The 20,269-nt window shown below is 46.1% G+C and overlaps 2 protein-coding genes across 2 annotated transcripts in view; both read right to left on the bottom strand.

The window, feature by feature from the left end:
• Window positions 1-580: 580 nt before the first annotated feature.
• LOC136300816 (uncharacterized) lies at window positions 581-1,435 on the bottom strand. The gene has a single exon (XM_066203466.1). It carries the CDS (start codon window positions 1,433-1,435, stop codon window positions 581-583), a length of 855 nt encoding a protein of 284 aa, XP_066059563.1.
• A 6,020-nt stretch (window positions 1,436-7,455) lies between these two features.
• Window positions 7,456-20,269, bottom strand: part of COL22A1 (collagen type XXII alpha 1 chain) — a 201,780-nt gene continuing 188,966 nt past the window's right edge. Inside the window, exons 60-65 of the mRNA XM_066203455.1 lie at window positions 19,749-19,793; window positions 19,285-19,464; window positions 12,226-12,292; window positions 10,357-10,539; window positions 9,929-10,006; window positions 7,456-8,967 (exon numbers count right to left, since the gene is read on the bottom strand). Coding sequence (XP_066059552.1) covers window positions 8,780-8,967; window positions 9,929-10,006; window positions 10,357-10,539; window positions 12,226-12,292; window positions 19,285-19,464; window positions 19,749-19,793 — 741 coding nt within the window. The 3' untranslated portion in view covers window positions 7,456-8,779. The remainder of the gene's footprint in view (window positions 8,968-9,928; window positions 10,007-10,356; window positions 10,540-12,225; window positions 12,293-19,284; window positions 19,465-19,748; window positions 19,794-20,269) is intronic.

Genomic DNA, 20,269 nt, shown 5'->3' with positions numbered 1-20,269 from the left:
AAATTTATCTGATTCAACCTGTGTGTTTCATGCAAAATACCAGGGAAAATTATGAGATTCTGGGCTACCTGAAGCAAAGCCAAATTTACAAGTTAGTATGACCTTAAAAGCTTCCAGAAATCTCAGCTTGTACTTACATCTAGTCCAGACTCAAGCCCCAACCCAGTGTGCAAACAAAGAGTACAGATTATTGCTATTTACATACCAGTTGTTTACCTGACTCTATGCTTTCAGATTTGCTCAATTTCTCAGACTGGATGTTTGTCTGCAACATTTCCTGAGATAAGTCTATGCAACTATAAATATGAAAAAAAGATTACAGTTGTCCCGGATGACTTTTTGAAAGGTGCACACCACTGTTCAATGCTAGTTTAAAACAAACAAACAAACAAACAAGCAAACAAACAAACAAACAAACATAAGACTGTCATAGAAATCACCTTACAGTAGAGAGAAAGCTTTTGAGCTCCATAGAGTGATTTCACCAGACCTTTCTGTCTTAAAACACATTTTGCTTGTGCAGATGATTTGCACAGGATAAATCCATTACAGTCACTTCAAGAGGACTGACACCAGTGGTCTAGTCTCTCCAAATCCTACGAAGTGATGAGAAATAGTCTCTGATCCCTTCAGGGCCTCTGCTGCAGACTTCAGGGGGAGGACTCTCCAGTGGATTCCCCTCAAAATTGCATGAGCAGTAGTTGTATCCCCAGTCCAGGTTCACCAGCTCCCCAAAGGCTGCTGGAAGGGACCGTAGATGGTTGTTTCCCAGCCAAAGTGTGTGCAGATTCCTTAGAAGGCAGACATCCTCAGGAAGGCTCTCCAGTGAGTTAAAGAGCAATAGCAACGTTTCCAGTTTCTCCAGATGCCTAATGCTGGAGGGGATGGTAACTATTCTGTTGTCACTCACATCCAGAAAGGTGAGGCTCCTCAGCTGGCAGAGGGGTGCAGGCAACTCAGTGAGGCTGTTGTTGGCAAGGTGGAGGCTGCGCAGCCTTTGGAGTGCCCCCATTTCTGCAGGCAGTGAGCTCAGTCTGTTGTTGCTCAGAGTGAGCCTCTCCAAGCGGCTCAAAGTGCCAATTTCAGCAGGGATTTTCTTCAGGTTGTTGGAGTCCACGTAGAGGCAGGTGAGGTTCCTCAGACGGCCGATCTCCTGGGGAAGCTGCTCCATCCGGTACCTCAGACAGCTCTCGCGTTCTGGGCTCATCTCCAGCACCTGCAGTTGGTCCAAGCCAAAGACCTGTATGGGAACTGACAGCAGCTCTCTGCCAGAGATCTTGAGTTTCTTCTTCCCTTTATATTTCGGATCATGCTCTGTAAGGTACCTCCAGAGTGGATCAGGACCTGGACAGGCACATCTGGGAGAGGTGACTGTACCCATATCCCACCAGAACAGTGGCTGGTTGAACAGAGACTCAGTCACAATTACCTGCATGCTCCACAGGCATGCTCTGAGGTTTTTGGTGGATCAAGGTTCTCTGTCAGCTTTCTGCTCTGCTGGGCACGTTACCAACACACATACAGAGTGTTTGAGTTGCTCAGATACATCCCACTGAGTAAACATTTGGTATTCTCACATGATCAAGTGTTTCCCCTCCTGCTCTGCAGAGCACACAGACCCAGCTCCTGGACAGTGGCATGGCCTCTCATGGCTGCAACCAGTGAGCAGTGGTCAGACAGGGAAAACTGCCTCTGCTTCTCCTCAGATGTGTTCAAATCTCTGCTTGTGTGTAGCTGTCTCCTTCTGGAAGCATCAAGGGTGCCTTTGCCTGAAGAATTCACATTGACTGGGATTGCAGTGGAAGCAGCAAGGCAGAGTAGAAAAGGCACATAGTAAACAGGACAAGAAGAAGACAGAGTAATAGCTGGTGGTCTGGGAACTGGGAACCATGAATATACCTTGTCCTCAGGTCAGTTTGTGCCTTTAACATTCAGCAAACACAATAAAGGATCAGTTTTGAAATCTGAAGTTCCTCCTCCCTTCTGCTAAGTATGTGAACCCCTACAATATAGAGATACCATTTTTCTTGTGTTGCACTTGCTCTGGCATATTTATTCCTTGCTGTCAAAGGTTTTGTAGATGTTTAAAATGCCAGGTTTATCCCAAGCCACTCAGCACAGCATGTGATGTAGAGAGCAAGGCATTTTTCTGGAAGGAGAAAATTGTGGGTTTGAAGCCTCAGGCTGAAAAAGTCAACCTCTTTTCCTTCATCCTCTGATCCTTAAGACTTTCAGCTAAAAAGCTGCTTAGGACAGCCATTTCAAATGCTTCACAAGGAGAGAGGTCTCCAAAGCACCCCACAGGTCATTAGAGGCAGAAGACAATGTGATAGAGGTGTAGTCTAAGCGGATCTACCAGGTCAGGTCTTGTGAAGGTCAGGTCTTGCATGTCAGCTTTGCTTTCACAGCCTCCTCAGTACTGATTGTCTCAGGCCAGGATGGTCCTGAACTTTCTGGAACCTGTGTTCCAGCCCCAGGGGAATGTGTGGCTGCACAGGTGGGGGGTGAGTGGTAGTAGCTGTCTATTCAGACAATGTTGGCATAAGTGTTTGGGGATTCTTGTTCAATTCTGTTACTTCCTTGATTCTAGTGCTTTCTAATTGGTTTTCACCCAGAAATATACATTTTTAGGCTTGGCATATACCAGCTGTAACCCTTGACTTTGATTCAGAGTGCAAATACCATAATTATATTGAAATCAAGCCCTGGATTTCTTCCAGATAAATTTTCAGCCTCTGTAAGAGAAAACCATATTACTTGCCTGTGAGGCTGCTTAGGCATTTTAGACTCCCGGGACAGAATCACAGAATTCTTGGGGTTGGAAGGGACCTTAAATATCATCTTGTTCCAATCCCTTTGCCATGGGTAGGGATGCCATCCACTAGACCAGGTTGCTCAGGTCCCCATCCAACCTGGCCTTATATCTTTCCAGGGATGTATTTTACATGGAAAAGATTCAGCACAACTTGAGAGAGTTTAATAATTTTTCATAGGCATGAAAGGGTACAATGACTTAGAAATATCTGTACATCAGACACAAATGCAGCAGCCAAGGAAAAGTGAGATTTTCACTTGCAGAGAAAGGTTGCTTTCCAACAGACCTCACAAATAACTGTAAAAATAAGACTCTACTCCCATCAAGAAGGTGCTAAATAAGTTATTGCACTGATAATAATTTCAGACTTGGGTGAAAGCCATCCCCCACATTGCTAAGGGGAAAAATGTGTCTCTAAGAACACATTGTCAAATACATCTGTCCTGTGAAATAAACCAAATTGCTGTATGTGCTCCCTTCTGTTTGAACATGCTTTTCTCTTCAACTCCAAACACGAGTCTTTCAGACAGCATGTCATGCAGAGACAAAGCTGTGGCCAGAAAGAAGTTTCTTTGGTTTTTGGCACTGTTCTCTTGCTGCACTTATTCAAACCTGGAGTTTGACTCTGTGTTTTCCTTTACAAAGGTGTCAGGTTCTTCTCTGCTCCATCTTGCAGGACATCCTTCTTCCTGACGCTGACAGGACTGTTGGGAGTATGATTAATGTTCCCAATTGTCCCTATTGTACTTCCTACATAAAGTTCATGTAACAAAATGTAACGTACCAAGCAAGAGCCTAAATTTTCAACACATAATCCCCTAGAGACCTAGTGGGATGGTCTCATTCTCACTTCAGACAAACTTCAACAACATTGCCAGCATTAATATTGTGGAGCCAAGCCCTGCAGGGTATTCAGATGTTAACCCTTAGAACAAAAATCTGCTTTGTAAAGCAACTACCAAAAGCAGTCTCCTCTTCATCATGTCTTCATGCTTTTCTAAGCAGTTGTTCCCATTTCACAAGTCAGAAGACAAGTATCTACCATGTATGTGACTTCCAGGTTTAAACCAAATCAAGAAAATTAAGCAGGCTTTTTCTTGATTCAACTTCACTGTTTACAAAGGTTTTGAAAGAAAAATCCAAACTCCAATGGGCCCATATTGCCCTAAAGGCCTCAGGTACCAAATTTAGTATGTAGAAGGCAACTGGGTGGCTGATAGACTCTTCTGCCAGCAGCTCTGCAAAAGCAGCAGCAAGGAGGACTCTTGGTGGTCTCTGGTGGATGCTCAGTCCTGCACAGAGCTGTAGACTGGGGCAGGAGCCTGCCTTCAACTCCAAACTGGTTTCATCCCTATCCTGCTCTTCCTACTGTGCCATGGAGAAGCCACCTTAAACCCTCCTCAGCACTGGGCTCCAGCTCACAGAGGCTGAAAGTAGATGTTTTTTCAGTCTATGTTGTAACTGCTGAGTTAGTGCAGTAATTTTAAGAAAGTTTTCATTGCCCAAGGACAGTACAAGTTCCTGCCATAATCTTGCCCCTCTCCCCTGAGCAGCCTGGCTGGTCACAGAGCTTCTGACCCACCATCATCACCTGAAATATGAACATCCCCACACCGGCTCAGGGGGATGTGAGTTACTGATGGTGGCAGATAAAGACAACTACCAGAAGATCTCTTTTCCATGGAGATGTAGCTAATGTAGGCAACACGTCTCAGAGTGCTGCAGATGAATACTTTAGGACAAACTGAATGGATCTCCAGGCTCTACAGCTCTCACTGGAGCCACCTGAGTGCAGCTGCCACTTGACAGCTCCTTAAAGCTTGACTCCTTAAAGTCAAGGAGTTGGACTTTGATGATCCATGTGGGTCCCTTCCATCTATGAATATTCTATGGTTCTATGTTCTGTGACTGAAATCTCCCTGTGAGAGACTGAGCATGGGATTGACATACCCAGACACAGACATTTTACATTACTTGACGTGCTCTCCCCTGGGGTCACCCACTGAAGCTCTGGAAAGGCTCCCCTAGACCCTGCATCATACCTGCCAGGCCCTATCAGTGTCTCTGGCCTCATATATTGTGGATGGTGACACCAGCCATTCCTAGGCACCAAGTCCTGCTCCAGAAGATGTCAAATGCAATCTTTAACAGGGCAGAGCTTGGCCAGTTTCCACATTAAAAGACTGAACTGAGAGAAGACAGGGCTTTTTTAAAAAATAATTTTTCTAATTTTTTTTGGTTTTTGTTAATTGCCCAGAATGTAAAATCTGTGTTCATCTCCTATCCAGTTCTGTGGTCAAAGCACAGAGTTTGGGCTTAGCTGCCACAGTATTTTTATTGTCTCTCTGGAAAGAAAAGAAAAACCCCACAGGCATTTGATATAGCTTCCAAGAAGCAGCTAATTCAAAACCGTTTAGAAAACAAATAGAAATTGTTAAATAATTTAACACCAAAAAAAAAAAAAATTACCTAAATGATCCCATTGCTTTGTTCTGTCTTTGTAATTTGTTTATTTGACAGGCAAAAAATTGAATGAAATAATGGTCTGTTTGCTATAATTACAGTAATTTACACATGATTTAAAAAAAAGGAAAAAAAGAGCAACTGACAGTGGTGCCATAAATCCCATGTGCACCTTTTAAAAGTCTGAATAATATATTGTCTGGCTCTCTAATGCAATTTTAGCAGTACATTGCCACAGGGCCGAAACAAAATCCACCAAAAAAATCAGCCTATTCCCACGTTTAAAGCTCAGACTCAGTGAACATGGTGATTTACCACACTTGGTCGCAGAGACAGGAACACTGAGATGCCAAAGCCACAACTTTCCCTTACTCAAGGGTGGTTAGGAAAGAGCCACCAGAACTGTTCCTGCCCTACCTGTCACCTCCTGCCTATGTGTTCACCTTGCACAGTGCTGGACAGACAATACACACACAGTCATCTGCTCAGCCACAGAAGCACCTGCATTTTCTGGAAGGCAGCTTCTGACCATGCCCAGGGCTGTACTTGTAGGTTTACTGGCTTCCCAGATGGCAGACCTACTTTGGAAAGTAATCTCAGGCCGCCTTTCCAAAGACTGCAAATACACACAAACAGACTGAAGAAAAACCTGTGGAGATTTTGAAATCCTCCAAATACACCCTCCTTTCTTACCTGTTATTGCAGGTGTCCTTTTAGGCACATTCCTGTAGGGCTTGCTTCTGTAAGAGGTGGCAGCTATAGAAACCTCCCTTTGATAACTAAAATCTGGGTGAGTAAAAACACGGGTCTTGATCTGTGTCTGCAGCTCACATCTTGTACTCTGCTCTCTAATGACAGATTCTGCCTGGTAAATGTCATTTAACTGGCTGCAGAGAAAACAAGGTTTATGAAAAAGCAGGGAAATGGCACCCACTGAATTCAGGGCACAGAGACAGTCTGGGGTGTCTCTGGGAACAGACTGAACAGTTAGCTATATGCCAGGGAATATGCTGGAGCAAAGGGAATTAGGCTGTGTCCCCTTTTACGGGTGGAAAATGCTCAGAGATGTAGTCTGTGTCTAACTCATGCAGGTTTTTCAATTGCTATTAAAGATGCAAGTGTGTCCCTTGTGTTCCTAACACAAACTCTTGGAAATGGCTCCCACAGACATTAAAATGAAAAGGGTTATCAAAAAAAACCCCTTTCTTCTCCTTCAACTGGATGTCACTGCACCATCTCTCCTACTGTGGATTGCACTAAATAACCCTTAGAGTTCCCTTCCAACCCAAATTATTTTATGTTTCTATGACCTCACAGGAGTTAAAGACCTTGAAATTTGTTTAACGGAACATCATTATGTATATCCCGTTTTCTTTGACATGCATGGCACATCAGACACACATGATGAGAGAGGGCCTGTAGAGATGAAGGGGTCACCATCATGACAGGAATTAAATGTCAAATTTGCATGTCCCAGTTAACATGTTTGACCTCCATAACACCTGTTCATTACCACTACATTTACTGAAAACAATGTCTCATCCCATGTTAGGAGGTGGTCTCAAATAGGGACCCTCTTCTACCTCACCACTGGGAGGATGAAATCTCAGCCTGGACTTAAAAAAAAAAAGTGTTTCTGTTAAATATGTGATCAACATGTTTGCTTAATACTAAAATCCAGCAAGCTAACCTAAGATGTAGTACAGTAACAGATATGCCATTGAGAATTACTTAGAAGTGGTAAGCTTTTCACGTCATGGTATTTTCACTTTGATTGGTCTTTCCATAGCAAGAAACACAGTAAAATCAAATCAAAGAGTTTATTTGCATAGGAAATAGCAAAAATAGCACCATTGAGAGCTACACAGTAAAGACTTTGTTTAACCCTGGCATTTGTACTTGTTATTTAAATTCATTTTTCAGTAAAGCAGAGGCAAATTTTATCTCTACTGAGAAAAAACTCCAAGGCTGGCAAATGCTTATCTCTGAGCTTTAGCCTCAGGGTCTGACTGTGGGCTGGTTATTGACAGCTGTGTCTTCTGCTTGGTCTGGCCAGTTTGGAAGCACCATGCCATGTGGTGAATGTGTTAGCAGGGCAGGGTTCCTCTTTTCTGCCTCCAAAACAGCAGATGAGATTCCCAAACACATTCAGCATTTAGTGCCTGTGTCAGCTCCATTACTCACATCTCTCACTACAAACTGCTTTGTGCAGAAAATGCAGCTGCTTTGCTGGCTGGCACATATCTGAGGCCTGATCACTTCTCAGATCTGCACTTAGTGGGTGAGCATGGCTTGGTCAGAGGATTAAGCTCACAAATGACCTATTGTGAAGGTCTTTTCAGACTCCATCCCCTTTTTTACTTTGTCTTTGCATTCTCAGGCTGGTTTTGACAATTAGCTGATAGGGAGAAATGGCAACTGTCTGGCTTGAAGCTTTCACCCTCAAACACAATTTCTCCCATGTTTTTGAATATCTCTTTGCTCTGATCCTTTCATCAAAGATCAACATCCTCCTAGACCAGCCTGCACTATGCACCAGCTCTCAAACTAACACAGCTTGCCAAGTTATGGTCATAAGGGATCAACCAAAACAGTGAATTTGGTCACAGTTGGCTTCCTGAGTTTTTAATAGCAGGGGACTTTCTACGCTTCTCTGGCTGATTTTTGGGTGAAGCAGTGGTAGAGAGCTGTGCATGTGCTGGCAGTGCACAGGGGATTTGGCATCCTTGACCTGACAGAGGATAGCCTTGAAAAGTAATCTCCCTGACAGAGGTAAGTAAGCTCCATTTCTTGGAACAAAACTCTTGAGTACAGAGAAGTTTAGATCTTCTGAGTCGTCCCTTCAGGCCTTTACTATGAAATCCCACATGACTCCATGAAAAGTAGCTCCTATAGAATATTGATTCATTTATGAGCAGAAGAATATCAAATTTAACAGGGATTTTCTGGAAAGCATACACTAGGTGTTCAATATTGTCCATTGGGAGTTGGATGTCCTAGAGACCTTTTCCAGCTTTGGTATGACTTTATCTTGCTCCCCTCCATGTGGATGGCAAATAGCACCAACAATCCTGTGCCTGTGTGTCACAGTTAATGGCCCAGGCTGCAGCATTTTATTTCAGTTGAAAGGTGAGGAATAAAGCTTTGGAAAGAACTAATCAGGTAACAGATAAAAAATTTGGCACTGGAATGGTTTTGCATAAACAGTCACACACAATGTATTGCTATTATATGCTCTTCAAAAGAGGAAAAAACCCACTTATTTTTAACATTTTAATAAGCCCTGATGTTAGAGAAAACAAACAAACAAAAGTTCACATATCACATCAAAGATAATAATAATAATAATTATAATTCATAAAAATAATCTGACCGACCGGCAGCATTTGTTGGCTTTAGAAGGCCTCCCGCGAAAGAAACACAGCTGAAGACACTGGAGAGCTCTTGGCAGGTGTGAGGAATTCAAGTTTTCAAGACAAGTCTGGGGGTGCCCCCTGCACACTATGGCCCTTTGACGTTGGAGGGCCGGGCAGCCAGGCTTGCATAGTAAGCGCACTGAGAGGGGTCACACTGTCCATTGGCTCCTGGGGGTCCCTGGGGCCCTGACAGACCCGGCACACCGGCTTCACCTTGAGGGCCAGGAGGTCCTGGCATCCCATCTTTGGCATAACCAGGCTCCCCTGGGAGGCCTGAAATAGAAACAAAATGCCCTTGGTGAGTGGCACCAGAGTGACACCCCCAGCGTGCAGTACTCAGCAGTGTAACATCACAGGAGACAGTCTGCTGCCAAACTGGGATGCGGGCAGCAGCTTCCACAGGCTTGGATTTGGCTAGGATGTATCTCAAGGATATAACCAGAGTGTCTCCTCAGAAATAAAGATTTCCACTTCCTATGGCAATCTTGGGATGCTCAGCTCTGATATGGCTGCTTGTCCTTTATCTCCATGCTGAAGTTGTGGAGCTGCGTGAGACAACTAATGACACACAGCCCTCACAGAGAGGAGGTGAGAATGGGAAAGTGGAGGCAAGAGCCAGCTTGGGGAGATAACTCACTGGTGCAGAGCATAGTGATCACACTGTTATTTGAAAGCAATGCAAGGTCAGTCTGCCAAATGCAGACCATGGTGTTATGAGGGTTTCCTATAGTTCCTTCCCCAAGAAAGCAGTGAAACCAAAACTGATTAATGATTCCTAATTTCAGACTGCTGACAAACCGTATTTGCTGCTGCTTGGTCAGTAATAGTAAAGCAGAAGCTGTATCCCCAAGGCACAGGTGTTCAATATGACCTTTTATAACATCTGAAGCTGCCTGAACCTCTGGGTTCAGCTTGGTCACGGGAAGACTCTGCCAAGGACAGAGAAAACACTTCACAGTACATCTAATAATTAAAGCTTCAAATTGGATTTGACCCAAAGGTCAGTTAACTTAGCTGTTACTGAGATGATTCATTGTACTCGTTCATCAGGCTGAGGAAATAAAGGTGGCCAGAAATGATGTTAGTGATATAGTTCTTCCCTTTGGGCCACATCCTACCGGAATCGTGTATGTTGCTTTTATGTCATCCTGATCATCTCTCTAGTAAAACAGAGACCTGGGTCCTGGTAGTGGTTCTAAGTGATGTGTTTTGTGAGGTGTTCTGAATAACACACCTGGAATTCCTGGAGGACCCACTTCCCCTCGCTGGCCAATGCCAGTGTCTCCTTTCTCACCCTTTGCTCCTCTTTCTCCTGTAGAGAGAGAAAGAAAAAATATGAACTGATGAGCATGGTCTACAGAACTAAACACTGTTATAGGTCTTCCATCCACACTGAAGCCAATGTATTTGTTAAGAACAGCTCCTCATTGTGGCCAATCCTCTGAGAGGGGACATTAAGTGGGAATGAAGACTCGCCCCATTGTAGTTCTGGGCAGAGCCGGAACATACCAGCAATTGCTGGTCATATTCAACACACTGAGATCACTTCCAACACCTGCATTTTGAGGACAATTTATACACTCCTAAAAGGAAAGGTGGATGCCAAAGTGGAGTGGACACATCCCTATATTGGACTGCCCCAATACACCAAGTTTCACTTACCTTTGGGACCAATTGGTCCTGGTGGCCCTTCAGATCCAGTCTGTCCAGGCCGGCCAGGCTCTCCTGGAGGGCCAGTTCTTCCTGGGAGTCCTTCCTTCCCAGGGGGACCAGGAGGTCCTGGTCTGCCATGGGATGCTTTTACCTGTGCAGGCTGTATCTGAGCCAGGATATAGGGTAACCTTGCTGTGAAGACAGGGAAATGGGTTTGTTAGACTAGAAGGACTGTGCTCCAAGAGATGGAGAACCAGAACCAGAGGCCCAGTAAAGTCCAAGTACTGTCACAGATGAATTTTCCGGGGCCACCCATCTTTTGTCCCCCCATAATCCATGACTGTGACTCCCTGATCCTCTCTAAATTATTTAAATCTCATTTCTTGGTAGCTTTAAATTTCTCCTACATTTGATACTTTATCATAAACTTTTCTCTCATCCTCTGCTCCTTGTCCTCCAAGGATCTGAAATGTTCCTTTAGTTGTGCAGATGGTGGATCCCTGTCAAATTGGGACCATTGCTGCTCTGAAAAGGAGAGCCTTTTCCTACTGCTTCTGTTATGCAGAGATGCCACATGGTTGGTCTGTAGGGAGAAAGCTTTTCTTGTTCCAGGCTGTTCCAGGCAGGCACACACTGCCTGCCATTTGAGTGCTAAGACCCTGAACAACCATGCTAATTTTGGCTGGGGTGGAGTTAATTTTCTTCCCAGTGGCTGGTATGGGGCTGTGTTTTGCATTTGTGTTGATAATACAGAGATGTTTTTGCAATTGCTGAGCTTGCTGAGCAGAGCCCACACAGAGCCAAGGCCTTTTCTGCTTTGTGTACGGCCACACTGAGGAGGAAGTTGGGGGTGCAGGGGTGGTTGGGAAGAGACACAGCCAGGACAGGCGACCCAAACTGACCAGAGGGATATTCCAGACCATGGGACATCATGCTCAGTATATAAAGTGAGGGGAGGAAGGGAGGGACATTTGCAGTGCGGGTGTTTTTTTCTTCCCAAGTAACCATTGCCTGTGATGGAGCCCTGCTCTCCTGGAGATGGCTGAACACCTGTCTGCCCATGGGATGCAGGGAATTAATTCCTTGCTTTGATTTGCTTGTGTGCTTGGCTTTTGCTTTCCCTATAAACTGTCTTTATCTCAACCCATGCGTTTTCCAGCTTTTACTCTTCTGATTCTCTCCCTGATCCCACTGGTGGGGGAGTGAGTGAGTGGCTGTGTGGGCCTTGGCTGCTGGCTGGGGTTACACCATGACAACCTTGAGAGCTCATAAAACACTCAGTATCACATAAACATCCTACAGAACAGAGGGAGAAGAGTGTTCTGTCTTCTCTTCACTGATCTTAAATGCTTGCAGACTGGTGTGGATATTGAAGCCTGAGAGTGTGTAAATAAAATCTGTGTAATAATCACCCCATTTACCTGTGATCTTTAGCATGGAACAAAATGCCTGCAGCTGTGTGTCAGCTGCGTCAAGAGCTGTGTGAGAAGGACTACAGCTCTGCTTCTCATTGTCAATGGGATCAGTGGTGGTCAGCAATTCACATACTTTGAGAGAAACAGCAGCCCATATCCCCTCCAGGCCCTTTTCTTATATTGATGAGTATCAAAAGCCACAGGCAAAAATCAGAAACATTTCTTCCCCAGCTGGGACCTCAAAAGAAAGTTTATGATCTACTTTGATTACTTTCTGTGCTACTGCTGGGAACATCGAAGCCTGGGGAACTGTAAAGCACATTTCATTTCACACATCTTCCAAGCAAGCTTGCTGCAGTACTACCTTCCTTAAGCAGGAGAGGTTCAGGTGCCAGAACAGCTATGGAAAGCATCTTTCATACTCTCAGATCCATCTTCTGTCTTCCTGGTACTGATTACTTACCATCTAGCTGCTTGGATAACTCCTCTTGAATGAGTCTCCTCAAAGTCTCTAGAGATGGGGGTTCTCCCTATAGAGTCAGAATCACAGTGATGAGGCTAGATAAACACAGTCAAGGGATCAAATAGTTATAGGACAAGGGGGAACAGTTTTAAACTAAAAGAGGAAAGATTTAGATTAGATATTAGGAAGAAATTTTTTACTGTGAGGGTGGCAAGGCCCTGAAATGGGCTACCCTGAGAAACTGCAGATGCCCCACACCTGGAGGTGTTCAAGGCAAGTTGGGTGGGCTTTGGAGCAACCTCATCTAGTGGGTGACATCCCTGCCTATGGGGGATGCCTTCAACCCAAAACACTCTGTGGTTCTATGATATGCAAATTAAGCCCTCCACAAAGGGCTCAGCAAGTTCCATGTCATTACCCACAGTCCACACAGGGCTGAAGGGTCTGCCTAAAAGATGAATGTAAAGGAACTCAAAACAATCATAGAATCAATTAGGTTAGAAAAGACCTCTGAGATCATAAAGTCCTGCCTTTGAACACCACCATGTCGAGTAAACCATGGCACTGAGTGAACATCCAGTCTTTCCTTAAACATCTACAGGGACAGTAACTCCACCACTACTCTGGTCAGCCTATTCAATAATATAATTATCCCTTCTGTGAAGAAATTCTTTCTAATGCCAAACAGAAACCTCCCAGGAACAGTTTGAGACTATGTCTTCTTGTCCTGCATCTAGCTGTCTGAGAGAAGAGGCTGAAACCCATGTGGACAGATCCTTGACTTACACAGTTAAAGATAATAAAATCTTCACAGAACTTCCCATTCTCCACTTTGAACCACACCAGCATACTCAGTCTTAACAGGAGGAGGGCTCCAGACCTTTCAACATCTCTGTTCAGTTCTCTGGAACATCAGTGTCCTTCCTGAACTGAGGGGCCCAGAACTGGACACAAAATATAATGAGTGGGTCCACCAGTTGTTCTTAATCTTTGTAAACAAACACTTTTTATTGTCTTTTACAGTAGTGGCCAGATGACATCCTAAGAGAGCTTTTGCCTTCCTGATTATCTTTCTACATGAGGTGGGGTCCAAAGGGTGGGAGACATGGTGGGAAAAGCAGTTCGGCAGGGCACTCGGCTTCTTTGGGCATGTTTAGGGGAGGAACACACAAGGTGGGAAAAAGCAGATCATTGGCAGAGGAACAAGTGAAGGCAAAGTCAAGGGGCAAAGGCCTAAAGAAGGCCTTTGTCACCAAGAGGGTTTCCATGTCTCTCCCTGACAGTGGATGGCGTGCCCACCAGGCCTTTGCAATCCATGGTTGCATTGTGCCCAGAGGCCATTGCGGTGACACAGAGATTGTCCATGTCAGACTTGCCGCCTCTCCATGGCCCTCCATTGACAGTGACACCTCTGTGCTGGCTCAGCCCTGAATTACCAAGAGCAGCCTCAGCAAGGCTCAAGTTGCCCCCTCTGCCCCCAACCCCAGCAGCCTCTGGGTCTTCTCCCAAAGGCAGAGCATGGTCCGCAGGCCCCGTGGCCAGTGGCCACTGAGACCTGCTGCCACCTTCTCCATGGGGCACTATGGCTGCTGACAGGGCCTGGGTGACGCCTTCCACAGACAGCTCAGCTGAGGGGCTCTGGCGAGGCTCAGCGGCAAGGCAGGGCCATCGTTTGCCACCCCTGCCACGTGCAGGTGGCATGCCGCTCCACACAGGGCCCCAGCCAGCCTGGAACCACCTGGAGCACACCGAGACGCAGGAGCTCACTGAGGTGCAGGAAGAGCACGGTGGCAATGCCCATGAAGATCCATTTAGAGGCCTTCCCCCGTTCCTCCGTGAGGAAAGCCCCACCAAGTCCAGTGGCAACCACGAGTGCTCAAGCATCTGCCAAGAGGCAGATGCAGAACCCCAGGTGACGCACAGAGCTCCGGGCTTGAACAAAGATGGCACAGCAGACACTGGAAACTCCTCTGAGCTCCTGTCTCGTGCCCAGTTGCCAGAGCAGCAGTCTATCTCTGGCAACTCACAGTGCTTGGAGACTTTGCCGGAAGAGCCAGAGGAGAAGTGGGAGGAGGAAGAGCTCCCAGAAACAGAGTCTGCAGGACAGGGGAACAGCGACACACAGAGTGCATCGCTTACCCCTCTCGAAGAGGAAGAGGCAGAGGCAGCAACTTGTGCCCTGGACAAAGATTCCTGGGACAAGGGGCACAACAAGCTTTTCCCCGTGTCGGAGCCTGAGGGATACTCAGACTTCTCAGCTTCTCCCTCATCTCAAAGCCCCTGTGAGGAGAGGGGAAGTCGTCAGCTCCCCAAGCAAACCGCACATGGCAAGCTGCTGTGCACGGGGCCTGAGGATGCTTCAAAGCATCTTCTGCATATCCAGGCAGAGGAGCTGGAGAAGTTGGAGGAAGACATCCTCTCCTCCCTGGATCAAGAAAGCCCCTGGGTGCTGCACATCCTTTGCAGCTGGAGCAAAGACTGTGCAGGAGAGACTGAAAACTACTCACAGCTCGTAGCTCCTGACCTGTTTGAAGAGCTGTGTGTCCTGGGTTGTAGTATAGGATGTGCACAAAGTATTCTATCACCATCTTCATGAACTGTTGAATCCAGGCTAGGCAGTGTTTTCCCAGACCCCCTCCCTCTGGGCCGTTATCTTCTGTTAATGGCCCATCAAATGCCTTGCCCATGACTCATAGATAACTCCCTCCGGGAGTTATGTCTGTTTAATGGGCCATCAAGGACCCCCTGCATGACCCATCCTCCCACTGTGAGATGCTCCGCCCAGGGGGAGGAACCAAGCATTCTCACCTGGGTTTGAGGTTTGGGACAGTACGGGGGGCCCTTACCCACTGGATTCCCAGAGAACCAGAGCTACCAGACCTTTCTACAGAATCACTGCTTCAGGTAGACCACCTCATCTGGACTGCTTCCATCACCCTGCTCAGGTTGTATTCTCTGTCAGTGGTCTTTTGTATTATTGCATCTATTTTATTTTACTTTCTTTCCTTTCTTCCTATTAAATTGTATCTCTGACTTGGAGCCTCTCATTTATTTTGCTTTCAAACCACTACACTGTGGTCTCTCTTTAACAACAAGGACGCGCCATCCAGGGATACTCGGATAGACCAGCTACTGGCAAAGTAGGAGGAAGAAGAGCTCCCTCACAGGAGCAGGCCAGAGAGCACATTTTCCCTCCCGCTGCAAGACAAGGAAGCAGAGCCAGCAGCTTGTCCCCTGGACAGCCATCCCTGCAATGAGGGGCACAGTGAGACTCCCCCCAAGGCACTGCCAGAAGACTCAAAGATGTCAGCGCTTTGTGCCTTGCCTGCCAATCCCAAGGGCAATGCTGACACAGCATGTGCGAATGCTGGCTGTGCTCAGCCCACGCAGGAAAAGCCCTGCGGGGCTGAGGTACTGGCAGGGGCTTGCCTGCAGCCTGCCCAGCCCCTAGTATACGGGGTCCCTGCTTCCACTGCGGGCACGGCCACTGTCCCCCGGCCCCATGGCGGTGGTGCTCTGTGGTCAAGACGGCCCGGCGGGCTCTGAGGCAGCTTTTCTGCTTCAGCTGCCTCAGGCAGCAGCCGGAGGAGTGAGCCCAGTGACAGCACCTGGACAATCCTCCTACATGACTGTTCACCCTAGGACAACCACTTGTCAAAGGTAGGTCCTGCTGCCAGCCCCAGCCCCTCACACCCAAGCCAATTGCAGGGCAGCCTGGTTGAGTACAGCCAGCTGAGGGAGGATAACAGCACTGCACTGTAGAACCTGACAGAAGCTGACTTTAGGCCGGGTCTGCATTGTGCGCTGCATCCCCTAAGCTGCATTAGGAGCTGAGAAATGCTCCTTGAGCCTCAGCACTGCAGAAAAAGGAAGGCACGTCCATCCTTCCTTGTCATGAAAAATAGGAAACACCTCCCTGGATACCCCGGACTGGGACTGGAGAAAGGCGTTAACCCCGGAGCACCAACACCTCCAAAAAACCACTGGGACCCCCAGCACAGAGAAATGCAGGCTGAGGAAGGATGGACAGGACTCCACTGGAGCCAAGAGACTTGGATTGTCTTCAGCTTGATCTCTCCCTCACCCCCTCTTTTCCTCTGCTTTCCATCTCACTTTCCCCTTTCCTCGACCCCACATTTACTGTGAAATAAAATCCCTCTTGTTGACTTTGGTGGATGCTCTCATCGGCACTTCATTCATGCACAGGCATCTCTCACAAATCCCACCTCAACAGGGGCACACATCTGCACACAGCACTCCTGGTGTGGCCTCCCCAGTGCCCAGCACAAAGGGACAATCACTGCCCTGGTCCGGCTACCAACACTATTGCAGGCGCAGATGGCCAGGAGGCCACCGGGCTCCTTGCCTACCTGGGCACACACTGGCTCATTTTTGGCCATTGTTGGCCAGCACCTCCAGGGCCTTTTGGCAGCTTTCCTGCTACTCTGTTCCCAGACTGGAGCACTGTAGGGTCTTCCTGGGACACAAGGGCAGGACTCAGTTTGTTGCCTTCTTGAACCTCACTCTGCTGGCCTCACACCATCAATGCAGCCTTGCCACATGCCCCTGCAGAGGCTTTCGGCCTTCCAGCAGGTTGACACTCACACCCAACTCGGTGTCATCACAAATTTACTGGTGAAGGTACACACTCAATGCCCTTGGCTACATCAGCAGGACAGACACTGAACAGGATTGGGCACAGGCGACACTGCTGGTGACCAGACACCAGGTAGATGCAGCACCATTCCCCACCACTCTCTGGACACCGCCATCCTGACAGTTCTTAACTGAGCATGAGTGCACTTGCTGAAGCCCTGGGCTGATGACTTTTCCAGGACTGTGCTGTGAAGACAGAGTCAAAGGCACTCTCAGCCTGCTGTCAAAGCATGTGCTCAGTCGTTTAAGCAGGGAGCCTTGTCTGAGGGCAGTAGTTGCTGCATTCTTCCCATCTCTATCCTTAAGAAAATCTCTTTCCAATGCACTCACAGAACAAGTTCAAGAAATTATATCAGGAGACATGTCTTCCCTGATCTGTGATCTGTGGGATCACATTGCAGATCCCACGTTCTTTTTCATCATGGCACGTTTCTTTGCAGGGAGATGTACATGTGCCCCAAAACACTCATACTGGATGCATCCCCTGCCAACAGGCCTTATCCCAGGAAAGAGAAGCCAGTTTATGCATACTATACCTATTCTTCCAAACCAGTACAAGGTTTTGCCTGATTTCAGGCTGTTGAAGGGAGACAGGGGATGTGGTTGCCTGGCCTTGGCCCCCTACCCAGCCCTCAAGTCACAGTATCTTTCATCCTTTCTCTTAGTACTTTTGTGGTGTTGCTGTTGTACAGCTGTAATAGCTGTAAAAACTCAGATTGATGCGAACAACAACTCTGGATGATGCAACTAAAATAATTATGAAAGGATTTTTTATTGGTGGAAGAATTTTTTGGATTGTGGCTTTTCAAGTAAATAATAATAATAATAATAAAATGTTTTAGGGTAGCCAGGCTCTTGCCTTTGCAAAAACTCAAAAGAAAATTGTAGCTACATTTAAACAATAAACCATTTTTGAGCACCAAGATCAATTTGTTTCTTTTATAAATCGAAAGTGAGATGTTCCACTTGAAATACATTTTTAATTTTTTCTGGCTAAAATTATTCTTTGCCTTTCTGCCAGTTATGAAAATACTTCTGGTCTACTTAAAGACTGCATTCTTTTGTGTGTCAGCTGCTTGCAAAAGTGTAGCTTTTCCCTCACACTTACCTTTTTAACATATAAGGATGCAGTTTGTGTCCTCTATGTTTAAGAAAACCTAGTGAGCTCTTCTGAGTCAGAAGTTATTCTTCAATTAAAAAATGGTATTTTATTAAATAGCTAAGTGACATTTCAGTTTTAATCAATAGCATTGCTGATAAATACAGAGTTAATCTAATTGCTGCCTCCTTCCTGTCACAAATTTTGCATGAGAAAAAGATGTATTGCTGGTGACAAAAGAAACAATTTTGTCATTAAGTACTAAGAATTTTTGATGGCTCTTAGTGTATATCCCACTAAGTAAACATAATTGTGGAGCTTATTTTAAAAGCTTAAAAATTATCTTTTCAAGTTTTAACCCTATTAGTTAAATTAAGTTTCCATAATCATCACTTGATTTCACACACAGAAAAATGCTTTGTCTAGAATTTAGTCAGCTTTTACATCAGAGATTATTCTCTATTTATTCCCTCTGAGATGATCTCCAATTCATCCCTAGGATGGGCACAGTGGTTTCACTGCTGTTGGTAGTTTTTCTCATTCTGTAACATAAACCACCCTCAGGCATTCTCAGTAGTGAGACTGTTTCCCAACAGGGGGGAGGAAAAAGAAAAAAAAGAGGGAGAACATTAAAAAAAAATAGTATTTCATGAATTCTGATGAGCTGACTCCAGGATTTCCAGGAATAGAGTGGTGACCTTTCCAGGGCTCAGCATTTTGTCTCTCGTAACAACCAGCAGCAGAGGAAGGTGTTAGTCCTCTGCATGAAGTGATACATTTATTGCCCTTATAGAAAGAATCATTTTTAGACTCTTGTCATGGAGTACATGGAGCACATGGCATTCATACTTCTGCCATGGCCACCATCACAGGATCTGATTGAGGTATTTAGGAGTAAAAGGTGTCAGCAACTGGCCATGCTGACTATGGGTCTGGATTATTCAGCTCCCCTGAAGTGCAAGTCAACACCCACACAAGCCAACCCCAACTTCTATCCATGGAAGTGTCCAAGACCAGGTTGGAGAGAGTTTGGAGCAGCCTCACCTAGTAAAAGGTGTCCCTGTCCATGGAAGGGAGGTGGAACTAAATGGTCTTTAACGTTCTAACCCAAACCACTCTATGGTGCAATGATTCCCTGAGATGGGCTACAGTTCCCTTTTTATGGGTATCAAGAGCTAAAAACACTGCCTCCCTGTTATAACACACTCCTGCTACAGTTTCTGTCAGCCAATGTGCTCTGAGGCACTTTTCTGATTCCTGAGGGAGGAAAATTCCTGTACAAAACCTTTCTCTGGCAACCTTACCCTTGGTCCTGGAAATCCTGGCTGTCCTGGAGGACCAGGAGGTCCAACTTGCCCAGTGTCTCCTGGAGGTCCGTGGGGACCCATCAGTCCTGGATGGCCCTTATGACCAGGTATCCCGGGATCACCTGGAGGACCCTTTTCTCCTTGAGGGCCTTTTTCACCTTTGATGCCAGGCTCACCCTAAGTGAAAAGAAGGACATTACCACCACACAGTAAGAGGCAAACTTCTGATTTCCAAACACAGAGAAACGCTCACAGCTGAGATGGCACAGTTGCTGAATACAACATCTGCTGCACTACAAATGATCCACAAATTATTAGTGACGGAGAATGATTAAAGAGAGAGCTGGGAGACTGGGAAGCACTGTCTTCAGTTTTAAATGACCTCTGCCTCCAGCCCCTAACCCAAAATAGCTGTCTTTATTTCAACATAATGAAATAACTAGTAAAGTTCTCCAACTTACCCTCTCTCCTTTGGAGCCAATGGCACCCTGTTTCCCTGGTGTGCCCTGCAACAAAATGAAGGTAAACATAAAAGAACCATGCATAATAACAGTAAATAATGAAACATATGCCTTTGTAATGATTCCTGTGACCCGAGAAAAAATTATTTCCATGACAGCCTCACAGTTGTTTCCTGAGAGCTTTCTCTTTTGCTCTCAATTATCAACAATTAAAGAGGATAAAAAAAAAAGTGAGAAAAAAAATAAAACATGACAAACAGGTTGAGGGGGGTGATCCTTCCACTCCCCTTTGGTGAGACCCCACCTGGAGTTCTGTGTCCAGTTCTGGTGCTAGAATATAAGCAAGGACATGAACCTGTTAGAGCAAGTTCAGATGAGGCCACGAAGATGCTCAGAGGGCTGGAGCACCTCTGCTGTGGATTCAGGCTGAGAGAGCTGGGGTTGTTCAGTCTGAAGGAGAGAAGGTTCTGGGGGAACCTTAGAGTCCCTTCTAGTAATAAAAGGGCAGTTACAAGAAAAAT

Source organism: Chamaea fasciata, unplaced genomic scaffold (assembly GCF_029207755.1).
Source record: "Chamaea fasciata isolate MVZ Bird 193981 ecotype frontalis unplaced genomic scaffold, bChaFas1.0.hap1 SCAF_1, whole genome shotgun sequence".
NCBI lineage: Eukaryota > Metazoa > Chordata > Aves > Passeriformes > Sylviidae > Chamaea > Chamaea fasciata.
The sequence above is the reverse complement of the archived record's forward strand: the minus strand, read 5'-3'. Positions and strand labels throughout refer to the sequence as shown.